At 42.5% G+C, this 15,155-nt stretch overlaps 2 protein-coding genes across 4 annotated transcripts; both read right to left on the bottom strand.

Moving 5' to 3' along the window:
• Positions 1-1,428: 1,428 nt before the first annotated feature.
• On the bottom strand, positions 1,429-7,900 carry TMEM239 (transmembrane protein 239). The gene is made up of 2 exons (XM_051964241.1): positions 7,796-7,900; positions 1,429-2,042 (listed from the first exon to the last, which is right to left on the bottom strand). The coding sequence occupies exon 2, from the start codon at positions 2,027-2,029 to the stop codon at positions 1,541-1,543; it is 489 nt and encodes a 162-aa protein (XP_051820201.1). The 5' UTR covers positions 2,030-2,042; positions 7,796-7,900; the 3' UTR covers positions 1,429-1,540.
• Positions 7,901-9,358: 1,458 nt separating this feature from the next.
• C6H20orf141 (chromosome 6 C20orf141 homolog) lies at positions 9,359-14,917 on the bottom strand. 3 transcript variants are annotated; one of them, XM_051964403.1, is made up of 3 exons: positions 14,806-14,917; positions 9,740-9,985; positions 9,359-9,650 (listed from the first exon to the last, which is right to left on the bottom strand). In XM_051964403.1, the coding sequence occupies exons 2-3, from the start codon at positions 9,961-9,963 to the stop codon at positions 9,434-9,436; spliced, it is 441 nt and encodes a 146-aa protein (XP_051820363.1). In that variant the 5' UTR covers positions 9,964-9,985; positions 14,806-14,917; the 3' UTR covers positions 9,359-9,433. The 3 variants fall into 3 exon arrangements, with proteins under 3 accessions (XP_051820363.1, XP_051820362.1, XP_051820361.1); XM_051964402.1 differs by lacking the exon at positions 14,806-14,917 and adding an exon at positions 13,009-13,118; XM_051964401.1 differs by lacking the exon at positions 14,806-14,917 and adding an exon at positions 12,496-12,578.
• Positions 14,918-15,155: the final 238 nt, after the last annotated feature.

The raw sequence follows: 15,155 nt of genomic DNA, 5'->3' as shown, positions 1-15,155 counted from the left end.
CTCTGGGAGATGACTATGAACCACTACATAGAATTCCCAATCCCTCTATTTTTGTCCACCTGCATTTTTGATTTCCTTCACAGGTTAATTGTACACTATTTCAAAGTCTGATTCTTTTTGTACAGCAAAATAACTGTTTGGACATGCATACATATATTGTATTTAACTTATACTTTACATATTTAACATGTATGGATCAACCTGCCATCTGGGGAAGGGGTGAGGGGAAGGAGGGGAAAACTGGAACAAAAGGTTTTCAATTGTCAATGCTGAAAAATTACCCATGTATATATCTTGTAAATAAAAAGCTATTAAAAAAAAAAAAAAGGAAACCAGAGAACAGATTTCCATTTGATTTTCCCAGTTCCTTGGTTCCTCATAACTATTTCCATTGTTCTCAAACCCTCACTCTCAGCAACTGCCTTCTCTTTACAATACATCCTCAAACTAGTCTATCGTACCGGGAATCATGCCCCATTTCTCATACTGACCTCTTTCTGGTCCATCTCTTCTGGTCCCGACTCTAACCCTAAATGCTCAATGATGGAGGCAGGTCCTGGGCAGAGCTAAGAGTTACAACATCACTGAGAAGGTTGTTAGCTCCTGTCCAAAGCAGAGGTTTTACCCCACAATATGCTCTAGTGGTTTGAGAGTTCTGGGAACCAGGGCAGATTACAGACTGTCCAAATTCTCACACTTAAGTCTGGAGTATTGGGCTCTAGACTGCATTCTGGAATGGGCCCTCAAAATGTTGCTTCTAAATTTTTACTCTAAATAGAGAGTCCAGCCCACAAGGATATGGCAGACCACAGTTCTCTCCAAATTTCTTAGAACCTCAGACTCTTGTCTGTGTCTTTGGCCTTTGGGAAGAAGAGGGTGCCTTGATAGCGATAATTTTTCTCCCATCCAACTCAGAGCCCAGCTGGCTTCTGGTAGCTGATACCGGAGCTATATTAGCTAAGATGGAAAGCTCAGGAATTTTTGAGTAGAATTGAGATGGGCTCAGGTCATGGGAAAGGGGAAAGGGAAAAGGTCTCCATATCATACAATTGAGAGTTGGAAGGGACATTAGAGATCACCTAGCCAACCTTATTTTACTGATAAAGAACCACAGCCCAGGGAAGTAGAGGGACCTGCCCCAAATCACACAGGTAAGGACCAAAAATAGGGTTTAAACTAAGGTGTTCTGACTCCAAATTCAGGGCTCTGGACTTCTGGGTCTAGTCAAGGTGGAATGGGATGGGAATCCAAGCAGTCAGGCTTTCTGGGACTGAAAAGAACAGGAATACAGCTTAGGTCCTGGAATTAAAGGCTGGGCAGGGTGGGGACTCCTGGGATGGTTTGGGCCAGAGCAGACGGAGGCTGGAGGAAAAGGAACGACGGGAACTCCAGAATCCAACCCAGACAGAGCAGACAGGTCAGGCAAGGGGCGGTGGCAGGGGGCAAAGGCCCGTCCCTTGTATTGGATGGGGTTGAGGACGGTTCAAGGCCAAGGCTGAATTGGGGGTAGTGTTAGGAGGCAGATGGTGGTCCCTTGACTTTACATGGACCTGGAGCCAGGGTCGAGGCTGGCATTGAGGCTGATGACAGGTCCAGGCCGGGACATGCCGGTCAGTAGCCCCAGCAGGCTGAGGAGGGTGGAGAGCAGCAGAAGGAAGGAAGCCGCAAAAAGCAGGGCCGGCAGCGCGCTCAAGGCCATAAGCAGCAGGGCGGGGAGGAGATGCTTCCACATCGCGGCCACCACCGGCCAGAGCGAGCGCAGCAGGTGGCACCCCGTGGTGAAGAGAGCATGGCACAGGCCCAGGGACAGCAGCAGGTACAGGCCCGACTCAAGCAGCCACAGGGCCCGCTGCAGGGGCACCCACCAGCAGGAGCCGGAGTACCAGGTAGACCAGCGCCGCCGAGCTCCACCTGGGCCCTCCCACCAGTGCTCCCAGGCTCTCCACAGAGCCCAGTTCGGCCACTCATTTCTCAGGCCTTCTCCCGCCCCCGCTTCGTCCGTTGCCCCCTCAGTCCTGGACCGCTGCATCGACCCGGTGCACCTGCGAGGAAGGGGGAAGGGGAGGGACTGTGATTCCCCAGGCACCCCGTGGGGCAAATGGGGGTCGCGAAAGGATCTAAGGAGAGCAGATTCCAGAGCCTAGAGCTGAATGAAACTAAGGGGAGCAATCGTGAGGCCAGAGCCCGGAGAGAGAAAGGATCCCAAAGCATCCACCGGGAGCGGATGGATCCAAAGCGCCCGGTGGGAAATTGTCTGAGGGAGAACTGAATGATGTCCTAGTCACTACATTCGAAGAAAGACAAATCGAAGAAAGGAAGGAAAAGCTAGGAAAGGAGAAGGGGAGAGAACGTTTTGGTAATGAAATATCTGGGGTGATCTTGCCTACTTGAAGGGTCAGGAAGGGGAGCAGTTTCATTAGTTTCTTGGACACACAAGGAGCGGAGGGGGCTGAGGGAGCCAGGACCCTCGGGGCAGAGGCCAACCGTAAAGAAGTCACGATTTGACCCCAAGCTGGCATCTTGGAGAGAGGGTTTGCATAATCCTCTCTTGGGAACAATCGTCATTAGAGTCCTGAGTACCTGCAGGTCTTGCTTAGAGCCTTGCCAGCCTCCAAACACAGCCGGCGGTCCAAGGTCTGTAACTTGGGGACTTTCAGACTTTCTTGGAGGCAAATCTAAAGTGAAATCGTGTGTGTGTGTGTGTGTGTGTGTGTGTGTGTGTGTGTGTGTGTGGCGGGGGGTGGGAGTGGAGGGAGTGGAAGGGAGGAAGGAAGGGGGTGGAGGTAAGGAAAGAGAATTTGGTTAGGAAAGGAGAATTTGGAGAGAAAGTGAAAACTTTTAAGCCCAGGGCAAAGATTTCCTGACAGTAGAGACAGTAGCAGCTACAGATCTGCAGATTTGCAGAAGTTTGGAACCAGCTCCCAGAAGACTGGGAAAGAAGCTGGAGATAGAAAGTAGTCGTTAGAGAAGGGGAGGAAGAAAGTGTAGACTGAGTGTAATATCTAGCCATTGTCTATGCTTCTCAATATAAGTTTGCTCTGGTACTTCATTCCTGGAATATTTGTCAGACTCCTACTGGGTTTTGTTCCCTGAAAGGTCAGAATGTGGGGAAAACCCAAGGAGAAACTCCCTACTAACTGTTCTTCCATGGATTCCATCCATGGCATGTTGGGCTCCTAGAAACTGATTAAACTGCTCTAGGAAAACAAGTGGATTCTGAGATACCATCATTTCATTACCAAATTGAGATAGAAGAGAATAAGGAAGAAAACAAGGGAAGGTAATTTTTTTTGGGGGGGAGGGAGCACAAGAGAGGGGTAAATCAAAGAAGGAACCAAAGAATAGAACAGAAAAGAAGCGGTCAAGAGAGATGAGAGCTGGGATCAGGAGGAAAAAGTAGAGATGTACCAGGGGAGTGAACAAGAGAAGGAAAGGGAGAAGAAAGGAGGCAAATCAACAGAATAGAAGCGTGAACCTGAGAAGGAGGCAGAAAATGAGTTTGGGAAGGGAACAGAAACATAGAACATAAGAGCTAGAAGGGGATTCAGGGGGCCAAACTGTCTCTGAACAATAAATAATTCTCTTTACGACATCCCTGATAAATGGCCATACATTCAATCTTTGCTTGAAGACTTCTAATTAGGACTTCCTGAGGCAGTTGTCCACATTTGGATAATTCTGATTTTAGGAAGTCTTTTTTAAAATATTGAGCCTCAATAAACCTGTGATTTCTATCCATTGTTTCTTATTTTGGGATTAAGCAAAAGATGACTGCTTTTCAAATAAAAGTTAGCTATTCCATTCTTCCTAAGCCCTATCTTCTTCTGTCTTTCCTATTTCCTTCAACTAAATATTATATGGTTTGGTTTCAAGATCTTTTATCATACAGGTCACCCTCCACTTTATGTTCTCTAAACTTAGCCATACTGGATGAATCCCTGATCATTCTGATGTGGTCCTTTCTCCAATTGTCCATATCACAATCTATATCTATTTGTCCTATATGACTTGTATGTACCTTCCCATTAGTTCTTCCCAGGTGGTCTAATCAATACATTGGAGGGAGGGTGCTCTTCCTTTATCTATAGTAACATTGTGTGCATAACAATGGAGTAGACAGATTATCCATTTTTATGAATGGCCCAGCCCACCTACCTTTCCATTTATGGATCTCTCTTATGATATCCTTTATACCACTTCTCATTTTAATTTTAATTTATTTTTTTGGCTGAGGCAATTGGGGTTAAGTGACTTGCCCAGAATCACACAGCTGGGAAGTATTAAGTGTCTGAGGTCGGATTTGAACTCAGGTCCTCCTGACTTCAGGACTGGCATTCTATCCACTGCACCATCTAGCTGACCTTTTAATTTTAATTTTTAATTTTTATTGATGTACTTTTTCCTTTTTTTTTTGTATCTCTATTACTTCTCAATGATTCCATCTTCCCAACAGAAACCTCTGTTGTTAAAAAAAATTACAAGCATGCAAAACAAATCTACACAATGATAATGTGTAAAAACTTATGTTATTTGTCCTAGACCTATATATTGTCTTCTTCCTTTCCATTGGAAGACAGGTTGCATGCTTTACACAGTCATCTGTTATTATGTAAACACAATAGATCACTTAATTGATCAATGTTCTGAAATCTCTCAATGGTATTTTCCATTACTATTCTGATGATGATGTATGTTGTTTTCCTGGTTCTACTGTACTTTGCTCTGAATCTTATAAATCTTCACATCACATTTGATAGCACGATCATATTCTCCTACATTAATATACCACAATCTATTAATCTATTCTCTCATCAGTGGACCTGGGCTTTCCAGTTCTTACTAAAGTTTTTAGTATAACTATTTTTGTGTACGTACATGCCTCTGTCTTTGGCATCTTTTGGGCATATGATCAGTAGTAATGTTACTGGGTCTAAGGATATACACAACTTAGTCATTCTTTTAGCTTAATTCCAAATTATTTTCCAGAATGGTTAGACTGATCCAAATTCCAATTGCATTCACCTGTTTGTCTTCCCACAGTCCCTCCAACACTTAACATTTTTATCTTTTGTCATGATGGATATGAGATGAAAACTCAAAGAGTTATTTTTATTTTCTGCTACTTCTAAGCAATTTCCCATTCATAACAACATATAAATTATTCCTCAAAACTACATGGCTTGTCAATACTTTTCATAAAATGTGGTACCCAGAACTGAATGCAGCCATCACAGATATAGTCTATGATGAAGACAGAAATAAATTATCCATTCCTGTTCTAAATGCAGTTTAAGACAGCTTAACTGTTCTCTGAGCTCCATCTTCTTCCTTTATACAGAATTGTCATTCATGTCTAGAATACATTCCCTTTCTTGTCTCCATTTCTTAGAATCTTTCGCTTCCTCTTCAAAGGTCATTTTAGATGCCACGAGCTACATGGACCATTTGCTGTTTCTTCAGGGTTTCTCCTCAGATCTCATTGTCTTTACATATTATATCCATCCCTTACTCTAAAGTAGTAGCAACTTTTTAAAAAATTTCTGCTTAGGTTTCCCCAATACCTTGCCGCACACAGTAGGTGCCTTAATAAGTGTCTGTTGAATTCAACAATATTTTGTTTTGCTGCCATAAAATACTTTTGACACATTTTTGATTATGAAATCACTAACATCCTCAGGCCTTTTACACACACAAACACATACTTGTGTTATCTAACCTTTGGAGTACATGGTAGGCAAGAACAAGACAGAATGCCATTATAAAAGAGAAACTGTGTGAGAAGCTGCATAAAAGGTGTCACAAGAGAAACATTCAATTAAATCTTGGAGGCTGGGGAGGTCTGCAAGAGACAGGACTCTTAGAAAGAAGACTGTAGCCTAAATTCAGTTTTTTAGAATAAAAACTAGAGTGAGCCCACAGCTCTTCTGAAGAGTATAGATTAGGTTTAGGATGAGTCTAGAACCCATTTTGGTGAGAGATGTGACCACCCTCAAGACAAGAAAGTCACCCAGTCATTCTTCTAGTGTACTTTCTTCTCTCCTTTGGCATTACTACCCCCCTGGTATTGGCTCATATTACCTCATGCCTGGATTATTGCAATAATCTGTTGGTTGGTCTGCTTCCACAAATTTCTTTCTATTCTGGTCCATCGTCAATTCAGCTGCTAAAGTGATTTTCCTAGGATACAGGTTTAACCATGTCACCCCTACCTATTCAATAAACTTCCAGTGGCTTCCTATCATTTCTAGAATCAACTACAAAAATCCTCCTTTGGTATTCAAAGCCCTTAAAAACCTACCCCCTAACACCTTTAGCAGTCTTTTTATAATTTACACCCTGAGGCTGGGCCTCCGCCTTTGATCCAATGACATGGCCTCCTGGCTATCAGAAGAGATACTCCTCCTCTTGGCTCCAGGCATTTTTCTCTGACTGTATTCTATTCTCTGGAATATTCTCCCTCCTCTTCTCATTTCTGCTTCTTTGGCTTCCTTTAAAACCCAACTAAAATCTTAAGCTTCTACAAGAAACCTTCCCACATCCCCCTGAATTTTCAATTATTTCTTTTTTATCCTGTTCAAAGCTTCTTTGTACATATTTATTTGCCTGCGATCTCCCCCATTATTAACTTGTGCACTCCTTCAGGGGAAGGACTATTTTCTGCCTTTTTTAATATCCATAGATAGCTCAGAGCTGGGCACATAGTACATGCTTAATTAGTGTTTACTGAGTGGCTGGTGAAAAACGCAACAGAACCATACTGATCTGGGCAGAGATGACAGACAGGTTCATGGCAATAGTGGCCCAGGTCAAGCCCTAGTTCCATAGCCATCTTCCTACAAATGCTGTTAGACAAAGAATCTAATTCTTTATCCCTCCAGAGTCCAGATCACTCCAGACTATTATCAAAAACTAACTAAATAAAATTTTACATAAAAGAGAATTGTATAACTCGGGAAAAGATGAGCCTGTCGCATAGTCAAGGTGAGGAAACATATGGCCATCTGATATTATTATACATCAGTATACAGGTAATGTCAAGAGAATGAGAGTTCAGAGGTTTCCTGGCACATTGGGTGGTTTTGCGGGAGTGGGTTTTTGTGAGGACATGGGAAGTGATAGAAACACATGGATAATTTGTGATGCACAACAGTGGAGTCCCATTGGGACAGTACCCATATTGATGAGAGTGGATTCAATGGAACATTAGCACTCTAACTATTATTCACCTCTTCTATACTAAAGAAGCTGATGTTTTGAACCTAAAGTGTAGAACTTTATGTTTATTCTTATTAAATTTCATCTGCTTGGATCTGGCCCTACCTTTTTGACCTACCTGGAACCTTTTGGGTCCTGACTGTCATCCACAGTTAGCTATTCCCTTAAGCTTCATATTATCAGACTTTATAAAAATGTTAACTAGCCTAGATCCCTGGGACATTTGGTTAGAGAGCTCACCTCAAGTCAACAATGACTGTTTAAGGACTAAAGCTTCCCCTTTTCCAAATCTGACCATTTTATTATCTCTCTTATGTCTTTCCATGTTGGTCCAAGACGTTGCATAAGAGCCTTTATCAAATGTTTTGCTGGAAACTACATCTACCTACATATCTACAGCATTCCTCTGATCTAAAAGGGAAGGGACAAAAGTCAAAGCAGACAAGGGACTGGAAGACAATAGAGAGAGAAAAGGAGGGAGGAAACAGAAAATAGATAGAGACAGTGCTGAAGAGAAAGGAGAGGGGATAGGACCACAGAGAGGATGGGTACACCAGGACCAAAGTGGGGCTAGACTCACCTCCCAGCAGAACAGCCTTGGTCATGTCGCCACCGCCAGCTCCCTATGCAGAGCTGGGAAGGAACCCTTGCAGCCTGGCTCCTGGTATCCTCACCTCCACCCTACCCCAGGGGCCCCATTGTGACCCGTGCTTTGGGGGAGGGGTAGGACAGAGCCAGAGAGAACAGAGCTCACTGGACCTCGGAGTTCAGACTCCAGTCCCTCTCTTTTTTTCTTTTCTTATCTGGGCCCAGGGACCAGTACTCTTTGGCAAAAATAAAATAAAACATCTTTAAAAAATTAAAGTCTTTTACTACTGAAGATACTGTCAGGAACTTCCAGACAGAAGGCGTTCTCCGGGCTATGATCTAGCTTAGTACTGGAATGATTCTGTTGAGGTTCAAAAAGGAGACCCTAAAAGGTTGGGGTAGCAGACCGGTGTCGCGAGGTTTCTCAAAAGAATTTGCAGTCTCGAACTCATCTCCAAGTCAAGGGGCAAAGTTTATTGTAATTGTAATGTCAATTGAAATGGACTGTTACAAAAGGATTTAGTGAGAAACCAGGAGAAAGAAGATAAATTTATAGGACAAAGAGAGACCAGAGCTTCATATTATTATTTGCTAACTTTATGGCTTATAAGTAGGTTTGAGGGGTGGTCTATTCACAGTGTCTCAAGAACTTGCTTATTACCAACCAACAGATTACCTATCTGACAATAATGTTTGCAGGACTATCTAGCCTAAGGCCAGAAGACTTTAGAATTTTTGACAGATTATTCAAACAATAGCACTCTAAGGTCGGAGGACCTCAGGATTACTATCATATTTCTTTTAGAAACCTTACTCTAACAATTCCTCTGGGCCTCACTTTCCCTCTTAGTATAATTAAAATGAAAAGTTTGGACTAGAAGAACTTCAAGTTTCTTCCTTTCTCTGTGATTTTGTATTCTCCAAGGAAAGTCATGTCAACCCAATTTCCCTCTTCCCCCTAATTCCCTAGTTTCTAAACACTTCCTGGCCAAAAAGTCTGCCTGAGGTCTGACCTAAATCCTTCTTGATTTAGTCAGTGCGCTAAAGATGAAGCTGCCATAGAATTATCTCTCCAGATCCTCTTCAGATCATAAACCAGGGCTAGTGTTGTCCTCTGCATCACACTGTTCTCCTTAACCATCCGTTCCTCAGACTCTCCCAGCCAGGGATAAGGTTAGTGAACCATGGATCTTAGACCCTTAAAATTCACGAAATTCTTCTACTTATTCACTGTGTACTGCCAAATCCCTTTGCTTCTCCTACTCTCAATTTGTTCCTTTGTAAAAGGAGAGGGTTGGACCAAATGATCTCTAAAGGCTTTTTTGAATTATAAATCCTAAGGCTCTAATTGTATGGCAGAGGGTTCCTTGCAGTACCAGTGGGGTTAGACTTTTAGGTCCAAGGTTTAGGCTACTGAGTAGACTAAAGTCCACTGTGACTGCAGAGCCTTTAGTTCTCAAATTCTGGGACCTGGAACTAATTTGGAGCCTTCTTTCCAGGCCTTTCACCCCAGGATGGTCTAGAAGGGAACAGGAAAGGAAATTCAGAGGCAGAATTTGGGCAATCCTCGTGTATTTCGGTGAGGAGGCTCTTAAAGCCTTCTGGTTTCCAGAGAACAGAGGGCTTTGTTTCAGGCCAGCGCCTGTAGGCTGACTATAAGGCTAAAGATACTGAAGGGCATCAGAGCCCCAAAGATGAGGCCTAGGCCTGTGAAGAGTAGGAATCCATCCAAGATTTGGCTCAGGACAGGAGGGAGCAGCGGTTCTTGCAAGCGGGGGCCTTCACCACTCCCTCCTGGACCAAGGGGTCTAAAAGTTGGTCTTTGAGGCAGAGGCAAGTCCTGGGGCCTAGAAGGAAAGGAAACCCAAGGTGAGACTGAGGTCAGAGCACAAGGTCCCAGAAATTGGGGAGAGCTGAGGCAGATCCATCCCCTTACCCATGCAAAAGATCAAAAGTCAGGAAACTCAACATCAGAAACAGTAGCAAGAGCATCATGGCTGGACCAGCCAGGGCCAGGACCAGGCGAGCACCGAGTCCGAGTATACCAAGGCCCAGGGCCCCATCCAAGAATGTGAGTGAACTCCTCAAAGGTGCTCCATGGCCCTCCAAAATCTCAGGACCCTCCCCAGCTTCCAGGCTCCGGCCCCCAGCTGGACCCATTCGATCTGTATTGACAGGGATCCTGGGGAAAGAGAGAGAGAGAATGGGTGAGGGAGGATGTACCCAAAATTATTCCATTAAAAAAAGATGGAAAGAAGTTGAAAATCCAAAAGAGAACTAGGGAAAATTTTAAGACAAAACAAGTCAGATGTTCTTATCTATGTTGAGGAAGAGAGGAAGTTCAGAGAAAGAATGAGACAATAACAGATGAGAGAGAGAAGAAAAAACTGCTCCATTCTTATTTTGCTTCTTATTTCCCTACCAAAAAAGAATAATCTTTGATGTGGAACAGGTCAAAATAAGGAAGTAGGAATAGGGATATGAAGAAGAGAAAAATGGAAGAGTAAGAGATGAGAGAATAAGATAAGGGAAACAACAACTTAATCCAACTGAAAAATACAGATAGAGCATCTATCATGTACAAAGTTCTGCACTAAGCCTTGGTGAGAGAACATATGCCCTGCCCTCAAGAATATTATAATCTTTTTAAAAATTATTTTTAGCATTCATTTTTATTATTATAACTTTTTATTTACAAAACATATACATGGCTAATTTTTCAACACTGACCCTTGCAAAACCTTCTGTTCCAATTTTTCCCTTCCTTCCCCCTACCTCCTCCCTTAGATGGCAGATAGTTCAATACATGTTAAATATGTTAAAAATATATGTTTAACATTCATTTTTAAAATTTTTATTTTCAAATTCTTTCCTTCCCTCCTGACTGTCTCTCACTCATTAGGAAGACAAACAAAATAATATCAATATATATACCACAAAATGGGTGGATGAGAATTCAGTATAGAATAATATTATTTCAGATCGACCTTAATGATTCTTTGAGTCTGGTCCATATCCTCATTTTATAGATGAGGAAATCGAGGTATAAAAACATTATGACTTATTCCATCCTGGGGATGAGGAGGAAGAGATTATGAAAAAAGACTTCCTGAAAGAGGAGGTCCAAGAGTTGAGTTTTGTAGGAGGAAAATGGTTGAGGTGGTGGGAGAATGGCCACTCTAGGCTCTCTGTCCCTGAAACACAGAGCATATGGAATGGGGAATAGTATGAAATAAGGCTGGAAAGCTCTTTGGGAGCCAGATTATAGAATCTTGAAAGCTGGAGTCAGAAATGTATGTCCTACTTTGAGAAAATGAGAACCTACTAAAGATTTGGGGACAAGGGAATGGCCTGATGAGACTAGTACACTAAAATATGATTGTGGTAGCTCTGTGAAGGATAGACTGGAGAGGGAGAGAGTAGAGACAAGTCGTATAGTAGGAATGAGGATTTGAACTAGGGAGTGTGAGTGAAGAGAATATTTCTCAAATATAGAGAGAACTAAGTCAAATCTATAAAAAATACAAATCATTCCCCAATTGATAAATAGTCCAACAAACAGGCAGCTTTCAAAGAAGTCAAAGCCATCTATAGTCAAATGAAAAAAAATGCTCTAAATCACTATTAGAGACATGCAAAAATTAAAGCAACTCTGAGGTACTATATCTCACACCTATCATATTAGCTAATAGGACAAAAAAGAGGTATAAATATTTTTTGGTACATCCTCAGAACTGCTTTTGCTTAGAAATAATCCCTCCCTTAATCAACCTTTTCTTCCTTTTTCTTTGTCAATGAAATTTCTCTACTTAACTCTACGTGTTTTCTTCCTTTAATCAGTTCTGACAAGAGAGTCTGAAGCATAGATATTTGCTTGTGCACCCTAATTATGTGTGACAATTTTTCCAAACCTTTTCCTCCCCCCCACACTTTTTCTTTTTTCTCTTTTTTTCTCATTCTTCTCTTAAGATCACCAAAATGTAAAAGAGCCACTCCAGGACTTGTCAAATTAGACTCCCTAATTTTTTCTTTTGAGTTTTTTGCTCAAACTTTTGTTTTTCTATGTGGTATTGTTTATAGATATTTTGGAATCATTCCCTCTGCATTTGTATCTTGAGCATCCTTGCCATCATTATTATACCAGCTGCTCATTATAGTAGGGTTATTTTTTGTTGCTTGTTTCTTCAGTCTACTTTCTGACTTGAGACTTGATATTAGAGCTGGGATCTGCCACACTTGTGCAGGGAAGGTCCAGGCTGGTTCTGTTGCTGCTTTCTTGGGGGCATGGAGGCTTGTTATTCCAGGATCTTAGAGACAGGCTGTGGACCTGAAAGCTTTCAAAGCTACCAAAGTGGTTTTATCCAGGACAAAGTTTATCACATCCCCCCCCCCCCAACACACACACATACACATCTGAGTTCTGCATCTTCTGACCCGAGTTTGGTTCTGTGCAAGAGTAGATTGCTGCTGGATTCAACCATTACCAGCCAGTTGGGAAGCACTGTTGGTTTACAATGGCAGAATTGTCAGCCTTCTCTTTGGCCTGGGATTCCTGCTCTAGTTATTCCTCTGTCTGCCCTGGTTCTGTGATCCAGAACTGGGTAGTGGGTGACAAAGATACAATTTACTCCCTATCATAGGGACCCAGTAGGGGTCTAGTAGTGCCCTGCTAAGTCTGCAACCTTCTCTTACCCTGGTGCACAGCCTCTCCCTGGAAGCTGGAGTGGAGGGTATTCCTGCCATGACCCAGTCCTTAGCATCCGTAGACCTCTATGTTTTGCCTCCTTATACCAATCTGGGATGGAGAAAGAACTCACTGTGACTTCTGGATTTTTCCATCAGGATCCAGCCAGGTACATTTTCTAGATCTGTTTGGAGAATTTGTGGACAAGAGTTTGGCTTCATTACTTCTTGATAGGTCACCATCATGCATCTCCATGCATTTTGGACAACAATGGAGCACTTGAGCTGGGGCAGAGTTTGAGGAGAAGATTAAGGTTTAAGGTTGAATTTGATCTGCCATAAGAACATCCTTGTGGAAAATGTCCAAAAGGAAGAAACATATAACTAGAGTATGGTGATTGAGATTCTGCCCCACGGTGCAAATTATTAGACACTGATAACGTTAGTAATCATTCAGGAACACAGAAACAATGGTTCTTAGTATTTTGTTAGTAAGAATCATGATTTAAAATAGTAAGTTACCATGTGGCCTCTTTCTCCAGCTTTCTAGCTCTTATTGCATCTCAGGTAACACATCCCCTGCAGGCAGTGGTCTATTCGGCAGTAACTTCTTAGTATCCTAGGTCTGTTCCCTGACAACCAAATTTATCTTAGAAAGCTGATTTGATGTTACGTTATTTCATAACACTTTCCCAAGGCAAAAATTGCTAGTAATGTCTCTGCCAGCAGGACTGGAGCTCAGGGGAGCTATCAGGATGGCAATATAGATATGGGTATCATCTGTACAAATATATATTATATACACAGAGACAGTCATAATGGAACTACAGAAGTGGACAAAATTATCAAGGAAGAGAGAGAAAGAAGAGGACTAAGATTAGAATGGGATGGGGGGGAACTTGGGTATAAGTGGCAAAAGGAAGATAAGGAGTCAGTGAATGGCTCATTTCCTGAAATGTATTGCCCAGAATTGAATCTAATAACTCCATTGTCCAGGGCATTGTCCAGAAGGGCTTTTCCCTCCCATATTCTGGATACTAAATCTCCATTTATGAAGCCTGAGATGGAGGAATGGTTAAAGAGATAAGAGAAAGGCCAGGAGAAACCAGCAGCATGGAAAACACAGAACTAAAAATGGGTATCTAGGAGGAGAGAGAGAAATAATAACATAAAATGTGGCTGTGAAGCCCGAGGGGATCATACAGATATTAAAGAAATGGAAACAATAACTTGAGAAAGGAAGAGAGATGAATAGGGGCGGGGAATGTAAGGCAGAAATGGGAAGACTGTTAGCCATAGGTTCTTAACTTGAGAAATCAAAGGGATCTTAGAGGTCATCAAGTCTAATCCCTTCTTTTATAGATGAAGAAAATGAGTCATATAACTAGTAAGCTCTTGAAGCAGGACTTGAATTCAGGTTCTTTTGAATCTTAAGTCAGTGTCTTGTCCATTATAGTATGCTGCCTCAAAGATGAGAAGATAGGAATGAGGGAGACAGGGCTGAGAAAGAGACAGATGGAAAAATGGGACTAGGGAGGCAGGTATGGGTAAAACATGGGTAGGAGAAAGGGATAGAGATATAAGGATGAAAAAAGCAGAGATAAGAGAAAGAAGGATGGAAATTTGGAGACCTAAGAAAGAGATGGGAGACCTTGTGAGTAGTATCTTTGGGGCAAATCAGAAGAGGTTTGGAATATAGGAGGAAATAGGAGGGTTCTGAAGGAAGTTAACCAGAGATGGGGAGACAAGAACTCTGATGAGGAAGTGAGGGATGGGTGTCAGTGTCAGAACCAAAGTAGAGTAGGACTAAAGTTATTAGGAAGAGAACAATAAACTCAAGACAGCTGGGACCTGCATGGCAAGCAGCCCAAGAGACCCCAGAGAGAGGATCCTTGCCAAACACAGGGAACAAGCAAAATTCTGGCCAGCTCTGTTGGAACACAGTCATTACTGTGAAGTCCTGTTTTCCTCTTCTCCCTCCCCAACCTCCCCACTCCTCACCTCCTCCCTATCGGGCCTGCCATTCTGGGGACATACACTGCCAGGGGAGAGGGAAGGCATTGTGACATATAGAGCAGGGGGCTGCTCCAGAGGTCATCCTCCCCACACACACACCCTACACACACATAATAGCTGTGACCAAATTCTCTTTGGACCAGCTAGATCCACAATTATGCCCAGTCCTGGGCAGTGAGAGAGAGGAGGGAAAGATTATAGAAAGATTTCCATGATCCCTTTGTTTCACTTGTAACCCTAGGTTCCAAGGGTGCATTATACGGAACTTTCCTCATGACTGGATACTAATTTCTTGGTACTCACCTGCATAAGGGGTGGAGTTGGTGAGAACAGGAGAGAAGAAAGATCCTGGTTTTCTAGCTTCTAGCTTCAAAGGAGAAAATCTAATTTCAGACTCTCTTCAAGTTTCTGAAGGGGGAGAAACTCTAGGAAGATATCAGCATGTAAAGGAGCAGGCACTAGATCATATCCCCTTCCCCAGCTTACTACACTAGAAACTTCAGGGAATTTGCCTTTGGGTGAGATCTGGCCCTCTTTGCTCTTAGTTGAGTGAATTTATTTCCCTTCCCCCCAAAAAATTCATTCAGACTAGATTGTGTGGTACATATGGTCCTTTGTATACTTTTTCTGATTTCTATTTTGCTGTCCACTTG

This window comes from Antechinus flavipes, chromosome 6 (assembly GCF_016432865.1).
Source record: "Antechinus flavipes isolate AdamAnt ecotype Samford, QLD, Australia chromosome 6, AdamAnt_v2, whole genome shotgun sequence".
In the NCBI taxonomy this organism is placed as follows: Eukaryota; Metazoa; Chordata; class Mammalia; order Dasyuromorphia; family Dasyuridae; genus Antechinus; species Antechinus flavipes.
The sequence above is the reverse complement of the archived record's forward strand: the minus strand, read 5'-3'. Positions and strand labels throughout refer to the sequence as shown.

Bases quoted from the DNA above. Each gene is read 5' to 3' on its own strand.
- TMEM239 (XM_051964241.1), bottom strand. From the start codon at position 2,029: ATGCAGCGGTCCAGGACTGAGGGGGCAACGGACGAAGCGGGGGCGGGA.
- C6H20orf141 (XM_051964401.1), bottom strand. From the start codon at position 12,563: ATGCTAAGGACTGGGTCATGGCAGGAATACCCTCCACTCCAGCTTCCA. The intron at 9,986-12,495 runs GTAAGAGAAGGT...CTCTTTCCCCAG, and splicing joins GGGAGAGGCTGTGCACCAGG to GATCCCTGTCAATACAGATC. The intron at 9,651-9,739 runs GTAAGGGGATGG...CTTTCCTTCTAG, and splicing joins ACTTTTGATCTTTTGCATGG to GCCCCAGGACTTGCCTCTGC.